Source organism: Fukomys damarensis, unplaced genomic scaffold (assembly GCF_012274545.1).
Source record: "Fukomys damarensis isolate Sample0158 unplaced genomic scaffold, DMR_v1.0_HiC HiC_scaffold_38, whole genome shotgun sequence".
Lineage (NCBI taxonomy): Eukaryota > Metazoa > Chordata > Mammalia > Rodentia > Bathyergidae > Fukomys > Fukomys damarensis.
In genome coordinates, this window is record NW_022900950.1 from 47,250,788 (window position 1) to 47,266,773 (window position 15,986).

General features: G+C 39.3%; 1 protein-coding gene across 1 annotated transcript in view; it reads right to left on the minus strand.

Moving 5' to 3' along the window:
* The window catches only part of Setdb2 (SET domain bifurcated histone lysine methyltransferase 2), a 78,359-nt gene that overhangs the window by 10,422 nt on the left and 51,951 nt on the right, over positions 1-15,986 (minus strand). Inside the window, exons 16-18 of the mRNA XM_010636977.2 lie at positions 12,522-12,643; positions 7,462-7,569; positions 102-235 (exon numbers count right to left, since the gene is read on the minus strand). Coding sequence (XP_010635279.2) covers positions 102-235; positions 7,462-7,569; positions 12,522-12,643 — 364 coding nt within the window. The remainder of the gene's footprint in view (positions 1-101; positions 236-7,461; positions 7,570-12,521; positions 12,644-15,986) is intronic.

Genomic DNA, 15,986 nt, shown 5'->3' on the forward strand with positions numbered 1-15,986 from the left:
TATGAAAACCATTTACAGAAATTTAGTTTTAAAACTTTCCTTGTCTTAATCTAACCATTTATCTCAGTTCCCCAAATGTAATTTTAAAACTGTTTCATTACTTATAAATTCCTTGAACTCCATCAGCTTGTGGAAACGCCTGGTCCATCTTGGCACAGAAAAAGTGGTAATTCCTGGCACAGGATTTTAAATCACATCCCACGGTGGCTCCTCTTTTCCCACAAAATGTGCATTTCTAGGGAAGAATAGATTTTACTGAATAAGCACCTGTTTTTTCAAAATCTTTGTTAAAATTTAAGAATATCATTAAATATATTTAAACCAGCAGCCCTGTTTTTATCCTGGACATCAATAGCAAAATTGCATCCTCAGTACAAAAGGTACTTCCTTACATTTGGCCACTCATTTGGAAATTTCAGCAAAAACTCAGCTAACTGAATTTAGCACAGCTGTGGCAGTCCACAGCGCTAATCCCAGCACTCTGGAAGCTAAGTAGGAGGATTGTGAGTTACAGCCCAGCCTGGACTTAGCCAGTCCCTGTATCAAAATTAAATAAAACAAAACATGTAGCTTAGTGCAAAGGCTCACTCCCCAGTACTTAAAAAAAAAAAAAAAAAAAAATAAAAACAGCTCTCTAAAAAGCAGAACTGGCAAAAAAGTTCAGCTCCAGGCAAGGGTTCTCACTGAGCGCAAGGCAAAAGCAGCTCCTACCTGTACCACTCTGAGTCCATCATTCTTCCTTGAATACTCAGATTCCTCCCTGAGGTAACAATGATTGCCCTAACAGAGTTGCTGTTGATAATATGAGATAAAATGAGAACTTTTTTGGTTTGGAATTTATGTAGTCGGGCCAACAAACAAAAACAAATTGAGCAAATATAGTTTTTCCCTTTTTTTTGAGACAGGGTCTCATCTCACTATGTATTCTATTCTGGCTGTCCCTGAACTATCTGTGTAGTCCAGGCTGGTCTTAAACTTGAAGTGACCCTCCTGCCTCAGTCTCCCTGAGCTGGAATTACAGGCATGCACCACCATGACTGGCTAATAACAGTTTCTTAGTTTTAATTTATTTGAACTCTTACTTTATTTCTCTGATACCTTACATATAAAGTTGGTATAAAGATAATTAGGCAATCAGTATATGGCCACAGAAACCTGTCTAGTTTAGCGGAATCCAGCCACAGTCAAGGCCAATTAGCATCATGCTCTGGCTTAACAATGAGACCACCTTGCAAAACAAGAGATTACTCACATAATATCCCAAGGTCAGTACAAACAAGCGTATAGTCAAAATTCCAATGTAGGTGAGAAATAAGATAAAGGTGGAATTCTGTATCACAGAATAGGACATCAGTAATTTTGATTTTGGGAAGACCAAATGCCTATTGGTATAGGAAAAAAATATACTCCTACATAAATTCTACCCAGATTAATGAGTCTAAGGAAGGCAGAAAACCCAGAAGCCACAAAGAAAAAACCAGATCAACTATATAAAAAATGTTAATTTCCATTTTTATGGAAGCAGATACCATCTGAAATTAAAAGGAAAAGATAGGAAATTATATGCAGCATATTAGTGTTAACATTCAGATGATAACCCACAGAAAAAAGTGACAGTACAGAAGAACTACAGATGGTTAATAAGTATTTATTTAAAGTTTATATTAGTATACAGTATTAAGTATGCAGTAGCTCTGATGTGGCACTTTGTGGATAAGGGAAAACAGCAGTGAACAAAACAATGTACACTAGGGAGAATGTACAATGAATGTTCCTAGAAAAGCAAATTTTAAAACACCTCAACGTGGTCTGAGGATATAGCCAAGTGGTAAAGCATTCGCCAGGCATGCCTAAGGCCATAGGTTTGATGCCCAGCATGGCAAAAAACTAACAACAAAACCTAAATTTAAAACATTTCACAAATGTGAATTATGCATTGTATAGAAATAAGGCAAAGTGACAGTATCACTGGGTCCCTACTTCAGATTGGATGGTTAGTACGGTACTCCTCTAAGGTGACAGGAGAAAAGCAGAGATTTGAAAATTAAGAGCTCCAAAAGGACCAGATGTTATAGTGCACCCCCCACCCCACCCCTGTGATCCCAGCACTCGGGAGGCTGAGGCCGAGGATCATTGTGAGACCAAGCCAGCCTGGGCTACACAGTGATTAACAAAACAAAACAAAGCAAAAACATCTCCAAGTATGCAAAAAGGCGGGGAGGAGCTGGGAGTCAGCAAGGCTTATTATTATTACTTTTACATTTAAAAACTTTTATTGGTGTATGTTTGTGATACATAACAAGCACCTGCATGGTGGGAACTGGCACACACACACACTGCCACTGATCTTTTTTTTTTTACTTCCCTTTCCACCCTCCCAATGCCCCCAAATCTTCTTCTGCTCCACAGTCTATATCCCTGTTTTCTGTCTTTTTTGTCTTTGAATTATGTATACTTTACTCATACTTACACTATACTCATATACTTATATGGGTTACTCATATAAGAGAAGCCACGTGATACTTAACCTTGTCTGATTTACACTTTATTTATATGTAAATTAAAATAATTTCTGCCATCCAGGTGGAATGAAGCCGTAAGCTCTGGAAAAGGATTACAGTGCTAAATAGAATGGAGCAAGGAAGAGTATGAAACTTAATTTACCACCTTTGAAAAATCAGTTCCTTCTATGAAGAGTTCAAACCTGCTCCGGTTAGATAACAAGGAACAGAGAGGGGTGGGGAGGCTGAATCCTGCAGGAATGAAAGATTGGGTTCCTGATGAGAAGGGATCACCCAGTGCTGCAGGGAGGATCCTATGACTTGGGAAAGTGAGAAGGGGAAGAAAAGGAGCATGGTTTGTGTCCTTGGATGAGGCGGTTATTGGCCAAGTGAAAGAAGGTCCCAGTCTGTACGTATTCCCTGGAGGCCGGGAATCCTCCTAGTAGTGATGCTCACCGCCTAGGTGACGAGGTGCTCAGACTGGGCAGAGAAACAGTGCTGGGCCAGGTCTCCGGGACAGGAGGGGCAGGCTCCACCTTGTCCGCTCACAGTCGGCTCAGAGGCCCCATCTACCAAGATGGCCACCAAGGCTTCACGGAGGAGGGACCTCGCTGGTCACTGGGACACCATACCCTGCGCCTGTGTCTTCACTCTCAGCATCAGCTCCAAAGCTGCACTTCCGAATGGCAATGTTGCACACACTGCCTGGCACACACTGAGCTGGGCACCGCTGCTGCTCCCAGCATAGGTTTATAATCCTTGCTACTTGGGAGGCTGAGGCAGGAAGGTCACAAGTTTGAAGCAATTTAGTAAACTATGTTTCAAAATGTAAAAAGGGGCTGGGGATTTGACTCAGCCCCAGTTTAATCTCTAGTACAGCAAAGCAGTGGGAGAGATATAAGTGGAGGCCTCTTAAATTCTTATGGCAAGATTGAATCTCCCAGTGGCCAGCTTACCAGAACAAGGACAGACTCTTGTTACTGGAGCCTTTATTTGGCAGAGGAAGTCTCTGGTTAGGGCCTGGTCACTAGGGCTTACAAACCAGAGTAAGGAGATGGGCTTTTATTGTTTTGCAAGGGGAACAGAAGATAATGTTTCCAAGAGTGCTGGGAGCGATTCACTGTATGGCCAGGCCTAACTTGCCTCTTCCTGCGGATGAGGCAAGGCCCTGCCTGGAAGGAAAAACGGCATCATGTTTGCTTCCTCCCACAGAAGAGGCAGGGCAGCTCCAGAGAACAGGCAACAACAGGTTGTGATGGAGCAAGGCCCAGCCAAGGAGAGGACTATCTTTCTCCCTGTCCGTTCACCATAAAACCATCAAAGCATGATGTCCTGCACCTTAGCTACTCTCCTAGCTCCAGTTACAGACCAGCCCCTTTTACCTCCTCCTGCTTCCCTTATCTCTACACTAAATAAACCCAAGGTTGCCAGCCAGGCATTTTCTCCTATCAGGAAAAAAGGCTTGACCTGGCCCCAGCTTTGTTCTTTTGTTATCTCTTTGTTTTTCTTAATCCCCTGACCAAGACCAAGAGATTCTCACTCCTTGGACCCTTCAGCCATGCAGGCCATGGAATAAAGGGATCAAGAGATCATGGAATGAAAGGTCATTCTTACTGCTGTATGAGCTGGGTAGGATGGCAGGAGAAACAAGGAATCAGTAATCATCTACAACCATTGAGAAAGCTAAAGCAGACAGTTAGTGGATTAATAATGCTGAGAGCAAAGTGGGTAGAGGACACAGTTATGTCTCGATATCAACAATGGGCTTGATGTTGGGCTAGGAGTTGACAAGGAAAAGATAATCCTTGGATTTCTGCTTTGCCTAGCAGATAAGTGATGCCTGTTTACAGGAGTGAAGGAGCAGCAGGTTTGGATGAAGTGTTTGTTATAGGGAGGAACGGTACTCAATATGAGATGCTTTAGGTGTCCTTGGATATGTATCAGGTTGGTAGTCTGGAATTTTAGGGAGGGGACAAGGCAGAAGATACAGATTGATTTGCAAGCCCCTGACATATAGATGATGTTATGGGGACTGGATGAAGCCACCTAGGAAGGATGTTCAGATCCAGGATGGAGCCCAGGAGTCTTTCAAAATTTTGAGCAGCTCCAAATCTCCAAGTTTGGACAGAGGAGAAAGCAGCCAGGTTATCTGGGAGGAAGTGATCAGAGAGGTAGAAACCACCTGGAATATATCTAGAAAATTTTTAAAAAGGTACTTCAAGATGCAGGGTGTGGACAACTGGGTTAAGGAATACAGTTTAAGAGGTTAAATAAGGACAGCCATTAGCCTGGGGCTGCGTGGCTGGGTCAGAGGTTTTAAAGAGATGAGAGAACATGAAACAATAAATGTGGAGGGTGAAGCAAACATACAGTACAAGGGAAGTGATGAAAGCCCTTCTGAGGTTGTGGCCATGAATCTACATTCAGTAAGCACATTTGTGGTTTTTCCTCAAGTTGTTCAATTGGTCAAGTGCTGGTGCTAATCAGTGTATGCAGAGAACCAATGGACATGTTTACACAGGGTTGGGTTCTGCCAAGTAGATGCAGAAGTGGTGTATGTGTATAGTGGGGGTGGGGGAAGGCTGGAAGAAGGCCATTGTGGTTGGGGGCCACAGACTGCAAAGGGATGGGTGAAGAGCTGCTAGAACTGGGTGAGGCCTGAAGAGAAACAATGTTCAACCTCTCTAGTGATTACGGAGTAGAAGTCACCAATGCTAGAAGATCAAACTCTTCTATCACATTGCCAAAATTAGAGTAGTAATACTTATTCACTGTAGAGTAGAAAAAGTGCTTTTTTATCCAGTATGTACAGAGATCTAAACTGGTAAAACCTTTCCCAGAGACAGGTTGTCAGCACAGTTCAATGTGTACTCTATCACTGAGCTACATTCTCAGCCCTTTTGATTTTGAGACAGCATCTTTTGTTTTGTTTTGGTTTTTTGTTTGTTTGTTTTTTGAGACAGGGTCTCACTATGGAGTTGAGACTGACCTGGAACTCACTATGTAGCCCAGGCTGGTCTCGAACTCACAGTGATCCTCCTGCCTCAGCCTCCCGAGTGCTGGGATTACAGGCCTGCACCACCACGCCCATCTTTGAGACAGCATCTTGCCAACTTTCCTAGCCTATGCTTAAACTTGCAGTCCTCCTTCTTCACTCAACCTGAATATCTGGATTACAGGTGTACACCACCACATCTGGCATGGTTCAACATTTTTAACTTACTCCACAATTCCACGTCCAGGAGAGTGCTATAGAAACACTCAAACAAGCATACAAGAATGTATGTACAAAGATGTTTGTTGCAGCATTACTTACAGTGAAAAACAAGAATAGATTCATTATTTGACCACAAGGGTGTGGTTTCATGAATTATGCTACACTCTACAGAATTCCAAGAATCAGTATGGGAAATAAATACCATGGAGTCACATGCTTGTGGTTTTACAGGTGTACCCTGTTCTTTCTAGCTTTTCACACCTTTGTATATCCCATTCTCTCACTGGAATCCCTTTCCAGTCTTTCTTTCCCTGACCACCCCGCCCATACACACTAGGAAGGGATGCAAAGACCTGAATGAAGGCTGCTTGTGAGGGAGGTGCTGACCCCTCTCAAAGCATTTATCAAGCTGTCCACTCACAGGCCTGTCTTCCCTATGAGTGTGTGCATTGTGTACAACTCATATATACCAAAGGTTCAATAAATACTTGTTAGGGACTGATTACTTTCAGTGACTTTGCACACCTCTCTTTTACCCTGCACTTCCAGTGTAATCCCAAAGTCTTCCCAGTGAGGAAGTCTGCATCACAAAATCTGCAAAAACCCTCAGGTTCCTGTGCTTACTTCTGATTATTACACTTTTAGTCAACTTCCCTCTGTACTCAGACTGGGTTCTTCATACGTGGACCTCTGAAATCTACAGGTAGATTCTCCTAACTGTCCAACCAGTTAACAAAGAGCAGCAGAAATCATCTTTCAATAGAGGAGTGTCTGCTACTCTCTAAGTAGAGAGGCTCTGTGCTAATCCATCACATCCAAAGCCCTCAAATGGACTCCAGTGACCTTCCTGTTCCTCTGTCAACAGCAACTTATGCCAGGGTCCAATCTTTCATAGTATGTCATAGTATAAACATAGAGGGCAGAATCTGTACACTCCATTTTATGCTGTGGTTCAGGATCTACTACAGTACTACCTACACCATCTGAGAAAAAATTTGTAGAATTCTGTCATGTTGTACTCTAGACTTTCAATCTATTCTGCTTACAAAATGAGCAGCATTATACCTACAGCTTGGAGTTTACACACAGCAATGCATATTACACCTACCATGGCATGCTGCTGATGCTGACATTTTAAAAAGATTAAATAAATGTCTGTTCCTGACCAGTAATCTTACTGTGATTGTGATCAGGACATGAGGCATCTCCAATTGCTGTCCCGCTGTGAATGGCCTTTTGCTGAGAAAGTCTGTGAACTCAATGGAGCCAGCAGGGTAACTACTTGGCATTCCTTTCTTTCTCAGCTCTCAGGGCAGATCATGATCATTTATGGCCTCACCTAGCAACTGGCGCAGAAAGAGGGTATGACCATGAAGTCTTCATGCTTCAGTGGCTGCATGCAGCCAAACTATGGCTGTGAAGGGACAAGTTGATGTTGGGGACAGAAGGGAAAGGGGAAAAAACCTGGGCCCTTTTTGACATCACTGAGCCACTGAAACTGTTTCTTCTGATTAACAAGCATCCCTTGTTAAAGCCAGTTTGAATAGGGGTTTCTTCCATTTAAAGCCAAAGGCAGTCTGACTCTTAACTACTTAATGTTCATTTGAATTTATGTTTCTAAAACAGTCCTTTTTTCGCTTTCCAAGATGCTTTTTTATCCCTGGTTGTTATCCAACTTTCTTCTGAATGCACTTCCCGAGAGTATGGTCATCCAATAAGAGAAATAAAATCATTTCTACTTACCAACTTTCTTCCTCTTTGGATTTCTTTTTTTACTGATTCCACATCAAAATTTCTATCATTATTAGTTGGATCTTGGTCCTCACATTCCACAAGTGCCGAAGAATATAGCTGCAGATTGGGGGAAAAAAATCCAGAGTACGCACCGAGTAATATTTAAAAGCTTCAAGTTAGAAGATGGTTCCAAAAAGTACACCAGCAGTAGAAGATGGATTAGAGGCACAACAGTGACCTCTTCTGGGGATATGTGAACAGACTATAAAGCCACCTCTCTTTTTTAGGAGTGACCCTGATCCCCAGGCATAATTTATACTTTGTAATTTTGATCCCCATTGGCTAACGGGACCTGTGTGGACCCCGACACTAAAGCTAGGCCACTCTGATTCCCTATTCTAGGAATGTGGACTAGGCTCTGAACAACAACTCCCGCTACACAGTCAGAGCAAGCCAGACTGCAAAGAAAGAAAAGCAAAACCAAGGACTAGAGAAAGGACATTCTTGATGGCTTTCCAGCTTCTTTCTTAGACCTGTCTCTTTTAGGAGCTATGAAATGCCCCTGCAACCTTATTTAAACCCCATTTAGGATGACTCAAATTTCTGTGTGCCACATGAAAACCAAAAGGATCCAACCTACCTTCTCAACTGATGGTCCATAAAACACAAATACACAAATAACAAAAGGCATCAAAAACAAGTTTTTCTTTAATGACACTGGCATAGGCAATGATTTCTTATAAAAAGCAAAAACTATAAAGAAAAAGTAAGTTAAACTTTATCAAAATTGATTTTTTTTCTCTTGGAAAGGCACTGCTAAAAAAACAAAAAAGTAAGCCAGAGACTAGGGGAACATGTTTAAAACACATCTATATCTGACAAAAAGCTTGTATCCAGAATACAAGAAAGTTACAACTTAATCTTAATTCACTTGAAGATGGGCAAACAACAAGCGTAGGCAACCAATGGATGTGGTGTATACACCTGCAATTCCAGCAATCTGTAAGGTGAGGCAGGAAGATTACAAGTTTGAGCCCAGCCTGGGTAACTTAGAACTTAGTGAGGCCTTGTGTCAAAATGAAAAATGTAAAAGAAGGGCTGAGAATGTAGCTTAGTGGGAAGGTTCTGGGTTCAACCTACAATATTTCCAGAAAAACAAAGCAAAACAAACACAACACCAGCAATTCTACCTCTAGATATTTACCCAAGGGAGATAAAACGGTATTTCTGCACAAAGACTCATATACAGATGTTTGTAACAGATTTATCACCATAGCCTCAAACTAGAAATAACATATATGTCCATCAACAGGTGAATGAATAAACAAGTTGTGATATATCCATATAATGAAATACTATGAAAAAATAAAAAGGATGCAAATGTAGTCATGGCCATCCCTCAGCATCCTTGGGGAACTGGTTCCAGGATGCCCTCTGGATACCAAAATTCTCCAATGCTGAAGTTCCTTATTTAACATGTAGTATTTACATAAGACCTTGTAGTTTTATCCTGGAAGGTTTTACATCCTTCCATATACTTTAAATCATCTCTAGATTACTTATAATACCTAATGCAATGTAAATGCTATATAAATAGTTGTTATACTGTGTTAAGGAATAGTGAGAAGAAAGTGTTCCAAGGAAAACATTTTTCTGAGTATTTTCAATCTGCAGTTGGTTGAATCCATGGATACAGAACCTAACTATACTAAGGGCCAAATGCACACACAATATGGATGAATCTCCAAAACACTGCTGAGTAAAGGAATCTATACACAAGAGTCCATGCTATAGAATTCCTTTTGTATGAAATTTGAAGAAAGACAAGATCAACTTATAGAGACTTAGAGTAAGGAGGAATTGATTGAAAACAGATGTGAGAAAACTTTCTGGGGCAAGAAAAGCCTTCTGTATCTCAATCATGATAGTTACATGGTGCATGCATGTCTTAAAACTCTCCAAACTGTACACTTAAAGCATATGCTTTATGAAAATCATACCAATAATGTTAACTAACAGAAGTAGTCAACATTAACAGTACATCAGTATACTAGAATTGTACATCATGGTAATCTGAGCATGGTTTCACAGGAGAAAAAAATATAAGTATATAACCCATTAAAAAAAGGTTAAAAGAAAAACCTTTGAGACATGAAAATTAAATGCAACCCACAAGCTGAAAGCCTTTGTTAGGAACGTTAGGACAACAGGTGAAACTTGTTGGTTTGAGGAGTAGGTGGTAGTAATGCAACACAAATGAACAGGTACTTAATTTCCTAATTCTGATGGTTCAATTATGATAACGTAAGATAATGTCCTTTATCTGTAGAAAATAAGACTCTTGCAGGTGCAGGACAAATTACACAAAAGGTGAGCAAAATATATGGTGAATGCTTTAATTTATTACAGTAAATGATATACTGCCATTAATGCTCCTCACTTTGAATACACTTATCCTGTCATTCTTGCCATGTTCTGAAGCAGTTTTAGAAGTTTTCTTTCATGAGTATCTTTACTATGTGTGATGAAAAATACGGTGAATGCTGCTGCCGACTGCCAGCCAACAAGAAAGCTGACTTAAAAACAGTAAGGTGTATCCTCATCCACCCAAATCACTGGATCTGGCACTACTGTACTTCTGGCTCCTTCCCCAGAGTCAAAATGACAATGAAAGGTCAATGTTTTTTAATTGATTTGGGACACTGAGCCATGAAACAACTGAAGATACACATTCGAGAGATCTTGGGAAAACGACTTAATGTCTTGGCCCCTCAGCTGTTTCATCTTTAATGTGCAGACAGCAACAGCAACTACCTCTTAAGGTTAATAATTTAATATAGATAAAGTTCCTAGAATATTGCTCTGCACATGATAAACATGAAATAATTGGCATTATTGCTACAAATTGGTGAGAAAATTAGAATCATCAAAAAATCATGGTGAAGGTTTCTCTTATATGAGGAACCCAAAGTATAAACAAAGAGGAAAATAAAAGTTAATAGGAATAAGGAGATAGATATTTCTCAAAAGAGAAGGGGACTGCATCGGGGATTTAGCTCAGTGGTGCTGCCACCCGCCTCACAAGCGCAAGGTCCAAGTTTGATCCCTAGTACCAAAAAAATAAAAAAATAAAAAAAGAGAGAGAGAGAGAAGGGGATCAAAAGATGGAGGAAAGGGAGGGAATGAGCGTGAGAAAAGGAATGAAGATGTGTTACGTATGTGTACCAATTCCACATAAGGAACGTAATATTTTGTATTGCAAACAGGCACACACACAAACACACACACACAAAAGGGATGGAGATCAGTAGATAGAGAAGGGAGAGAAGGAAAAAGGGGATTTAAAAAGAAATCAAGATGTGTTATACACATGCACTCATTCTCCACAAGGAATATAAATATTATGTACTACAAGCACATATTAGTAGAAATGCCAATGGTGGAAAAAGTTATTAATCATATGGAATAATACGAAATACAATAAATTTTTTTACACAGTAGTAAAATTTCAATAGAAGCTGAGAAAAGCAAGATTTTAAAATTTAAGGAAAAAAGACTTAGTATTGAAAAAAGCTTTTTTTGGGAGACAGTCTTGCTATGCAGCCCAGATGCCTTGAACTCTCAGTCCTCCTGCCCTAGCCTCCTGAGTTCTGGGATTACAGGCATATGCCAACACAGCCAGCTAGAAAAGAACTTTTTAGTAGGAAAAGAACACAAATATTATAGGGAAATAAAGATGAATTTAATTATATTATGAACTTCTTACCGCAAATACAATAAAATTAAAAGCAAAAAAGTATAACAGAGCATTACTATCTATTTTTATATAAATACATATAAGGAAAAACAAAGCCAAAGATGAAGCATAGACCATAAACATATATTCACAGAAGAACAGGAATCAACATGCAACCCCTAGTAATCAGGGAAACACAAATGAAAATGAGGCATAATTTGTTAATCGGAGAGGAAAAAATTAAAATCTCAGAACATTAAGGACTAGTAATAATGAAGAGAAAAATACAGTAAAACCTTGGATTGTAAGTAACTTATTCTGCAAGTGTTCTGTTTTTTGGGGGGTGGGGTTTGAGACAGGGCCTCACTGTGTAGTTCAGACTGTTCTGGAACTCACTGTGTAGCCCAGGCTGGCCTAGAACTTGCAGTGATCCTCTTGCCTTAGTTTCCCAACTGCTGGAATTACAGGCATCCATTATTTTTTATTTTTTTGGTTTTTTTGAGACAGGGTCTCACTATGTAGTTTAGGCTGGCCTCAAACTCACAGCAATCCACCTGCCTTAGCCTCCTAAGTGCTGGGATTACAGGCATGTGCTAGCATGTCTGGCATGTCCATTATTTCTTATGGGGAAATTTACTTTGAAATACAAGTGCTTTGGATTACAAGCATGTTCCCAGAACAAATTATGCTTACAAACCAAGGTTTTACTATACTCTGAAACAAGAATGGAGGCCAAATTTGGTACAATGTCTTTGGAGAATAATCTGGTGAATTTAGAGAAGTTCAAATCACCCTTTCTGTAACCTAGAAATTCGGCTCTTAGCTATATACCATGAACTAAAGAAATTCTCAAGTGTGTAAGGAGACGCAGACGAGAGTGTTTTGATAACTCACTAGTCTTATGAAGGAGACTGGTAAAACCTAAATGCCTATTCACAGGAGACTAGCTGAATAGTGATGTCATGAAATTGGACACAGTATTTAAAATGAAAGATGCAGAGCAATGTTTACATGGATGCATTTAAGAATCTGTAAAGTGTAATAGAACATCTGGGTGGAAGGTCTATAGGTTTCTCTTGTATCAGAAATAGTTCATGAAAATATCTTTAAAGAAGTTCCTTCATCAAAATTTCTTTCATTGTGTTTGACCAATTATAAATAAAAATCAAGGTAATAAGATTTGAAACAATTTAAAATTAGAAAATTGTGTACCTCAATCTCCACTTAAAAGCCCAACCCACAGCCAACTCCTTACTTCTTGCATCCAAAGTACCATTCATCTTTTCTGGGATGTCTGACTCTAAAAACATTCATGTAGTTTCAAGTAACTTACCAAACAATTTTCATGAGCAGCTATGTTCTCTGACTGTGCAAAGTATAGTACACTATAGTCGGTACCTTTGGGGCAGAGTGCACATGTCCTTTTTTCCATCCTTTCTGCAACCTGAAAGACACCTATAAGTGACATCCTTGGTGAGAAAGGGAAAAAGGAGAATTTTATAGTCTTTCTAAAACTCCTCCTCCAGTCCTTTTTTTTCCCTAGGTAGCTCAGGCTGGCCTCCAACTCTAGGGCTGAAATTACAGGCATGTGCCACCACACCTGTCTCCTCCTCTGAACTTACAGTAGAAGACAGGGCACTTGTTTTTAATGAGAGTCTCAACTCCCAGAAAGACAGACAGACAGACAGACAGACACACACACACACACACGCATATGCAAAGACCCATGCCGAAAATTAACTCATTTATTTTAAAAATGGGCTTAGTAATAAAAGAAACAATATATTTAAAAATGCCTAAAAATGAGGAAAATCTCGTCAAGAAAAATAACCGGGGGGGGGGGAATAACCTGGAATATAAATACAAGAAATACAAGCAAGGCTCTCAAAAAACATTACCTTGCTTACAGCAAGCTGTTGTTAATCGATAAGCAATGAAGTATTCACGAAATAGTCCTTTGCTTAACTAATAAAATTACCTCTTTATACCATACTATATTAAAAAATTAACTGTAGGAGAATTAAAAAAATAAGCAATGTAATTTAAATATGCTTTAATTCATTATTATGATTAGCTAGGAGAATGATTCACAAAGATGGATTTTTGTTTTGTTTTAGGAAGAAAAGGGAATAGGCAGACAGCTGAAAAAAGCCAGTTGTGTTAAGCCAGATATTAATGACATTTGCAAAAATGTAAAAGAATGTCACCCCCATTTCATAAACTTTTGATAATACAGTTATTTTAATACAAATTCTAAGGGCCGGGGATTTAGCTCAGTGGTTCGGTGGCCTGCCTTGCAAGCACAAGGACCTGAGTTCAATCCCGGTACAGAAAAAAAAAATTCTGTCACTGACTATATATTATGTTAACTGAATTTATAAATATTTTTAAAATTGAAAAAAGAAAAAAAAAAGCCAGTTGTTGGGAAGATTCCCGCCCATGTTGTTGTCAGTTAAGAGGCAAAATTCTCAAATCTGTTAATTTGCTTTTTTTTTTTTTTTTTTTTTTTTTGGTACCAGGAATCACACTCAGGACTTTGTGCTTCTGAGGCAGGCAGTGGAACCACTGAGCTAAATCCCCAGCCCTAATTTGCAATTAATTTGGCCACAAGCATCATTTAAGATTTAAAAAAAATTTTTTTCCCATTGCAATGCTCATCCTCATTTGGTTCTCTATAGTAGTTCTCTCTCTCTATTTTTTTTTTAATGTTTTTCATGAGATTTTTTTTTCCTCACTGAGTTCATTGGTACGTTTTAGGTATACAGTACAGTTACATTCATTATTGGGATCTTGTACTTTTACATGACAGGTCTTGGTTCTGTTTTCCCCTTGTCCCTGCCCTCCTTTCACCCCTCCTCCCTCCCACTTTACACACACTTCATTTCCATATCTTCATTTTCTCATATTTTTCTTTTCCCTTATTACCTTTCCCCTACCCTTCCCACTTTCCCTACACCTTTAGCCCCTTTCTTCCTATTTCACATTGTCCATTATATCATTAGGATCTTATGTACTATTATAGTTTATTCACACCAGAGAAACTATTTGGTATTTACACATGTGTGACTTATTTCACTTAGGAGTATATCCTCAATATGTATCCATTTTCCTATGAATGAATCTAATGTCTCATTCTTTATGGCTGAGTAATATTCCATTTTATAGAAAAACCACATCTTCTTTATCTAGTTTCCAACTGATGGGTAAATGGACTGTTTCCAAGTTTTAGCTATAAATGTTGGCGGGGTTGTGGGGAGAAAGGAACCCTTCTCCATTGTTGGTGGGAGTGCAGACTGGTGCAACCACTATGGAAATCAATATGGAGATACCTCAAAGAGCTGGACTAGAGGTTCCATTTGAACCAGCCATTCCTCTGCTGGGTATCTTTCCCCAAAAATTAAAAGAATCCTATCACAGTGATATATGCACACCTGTTTATAGTGGCACAGTTGGTAATAGTTTTCTATATTTAACAGTCAAATTTTAGTTTTGAAACCAATTTATTAGTGAAAGTTCCCACTTTTCCTCCCTTCCTTCCTTAATTCATCTCTGAGTCAGTTATTTATTTTTACAAAGTTAGAGACGACTGCATTTGAAGCTAGTATGTAGTTTATGTTCAGATGAGCTTCTTCCATATTTCATTTGTTTTCTGGATTTGGGTCTTGTCCAGTGAGGATACCAATTACTAGGTCCCATATTCCCCAGCAACCAAGAAAAACAGATTAGATGGAGTCAAGACTGCTCAGGTTAGACAGGATCGCTTCAAGTTCAAGGTCAACCTGGACAACAAAGTAAGATCCTGTCTCAGGAAAACAAATATAAATTGCTCAGAAGAAATGGGACACCTGACTTTCATTCATCTCATACGACCACCAACTTGGGACTGCTTCTTGGGTATGAGTCCCTCCTCCCTGTGTCGGGTTCACTAGGCTAGTGCTGTCTACCAGAGACAGAAAGCCAGCCACAGAGGTGAGCCACAGGTGTCAACAAAAACTTTCTAGACGTTTCATTAAAAAGGTAAGGAAAAAGCAAAGAACAAGTGAAATTAATTTTAATACTATATTTAAATTTGACCACTACATCCAAAGACATATCCCTTCAATATTTAATAAATACAACAATCAATCATTCATTCACTCATTGAGTCTTTGAAATCCAGTAGTAGTATTTGCTTAAAAGTGCATCAGGGAGGGGAGGAGAGAGGGAGTGACAGAAGATGAAAAAAGCAATTGGGATGTGTTATGTACATGTAACATCTCTACACAAGGAATATAAATATTATGTACTACAAATGTGTAGTAAAAAGTTTACAAAAAATAACAATGACCTCCTCCTTAAAAAAGCAAAGGGATCAAGGGATAGGTGGATCAGGGAGGGAGGGGAAGAATGGCAGCACATGCCTGTATTACTAGCTGCGTGGGAGGATAAGGCAAAAGACTGCAAATTCAAGGTCAGTTTGGGCAATTTAGCAAGACCCTGTCTCAAAAATAAAGTGTCATCTGAATTGGATCAAAAACCACATTTTAATTATATAACTGATAATAGAAATAGGAAGAAAAGGGCTAAAGGTCTAGGGGAAGTGGGAAGGACAGGAGAAAGGAAATAAGGGACAAGAAAAAAAGATGAGAAAAGGAAGAAATGGAAACAAAGTCTTTGTAAGCAAGGGAGGGTGGAGGAGATGAAGGGAGGGCAGGGACAAGGGGAAAAAATGAGAACCAAGATCTGTCATGTAAAGGTACAAGATCCCAATGATGAATATAACTGTACTGTATACTTTAAAAGTACCAATAAACTCAAT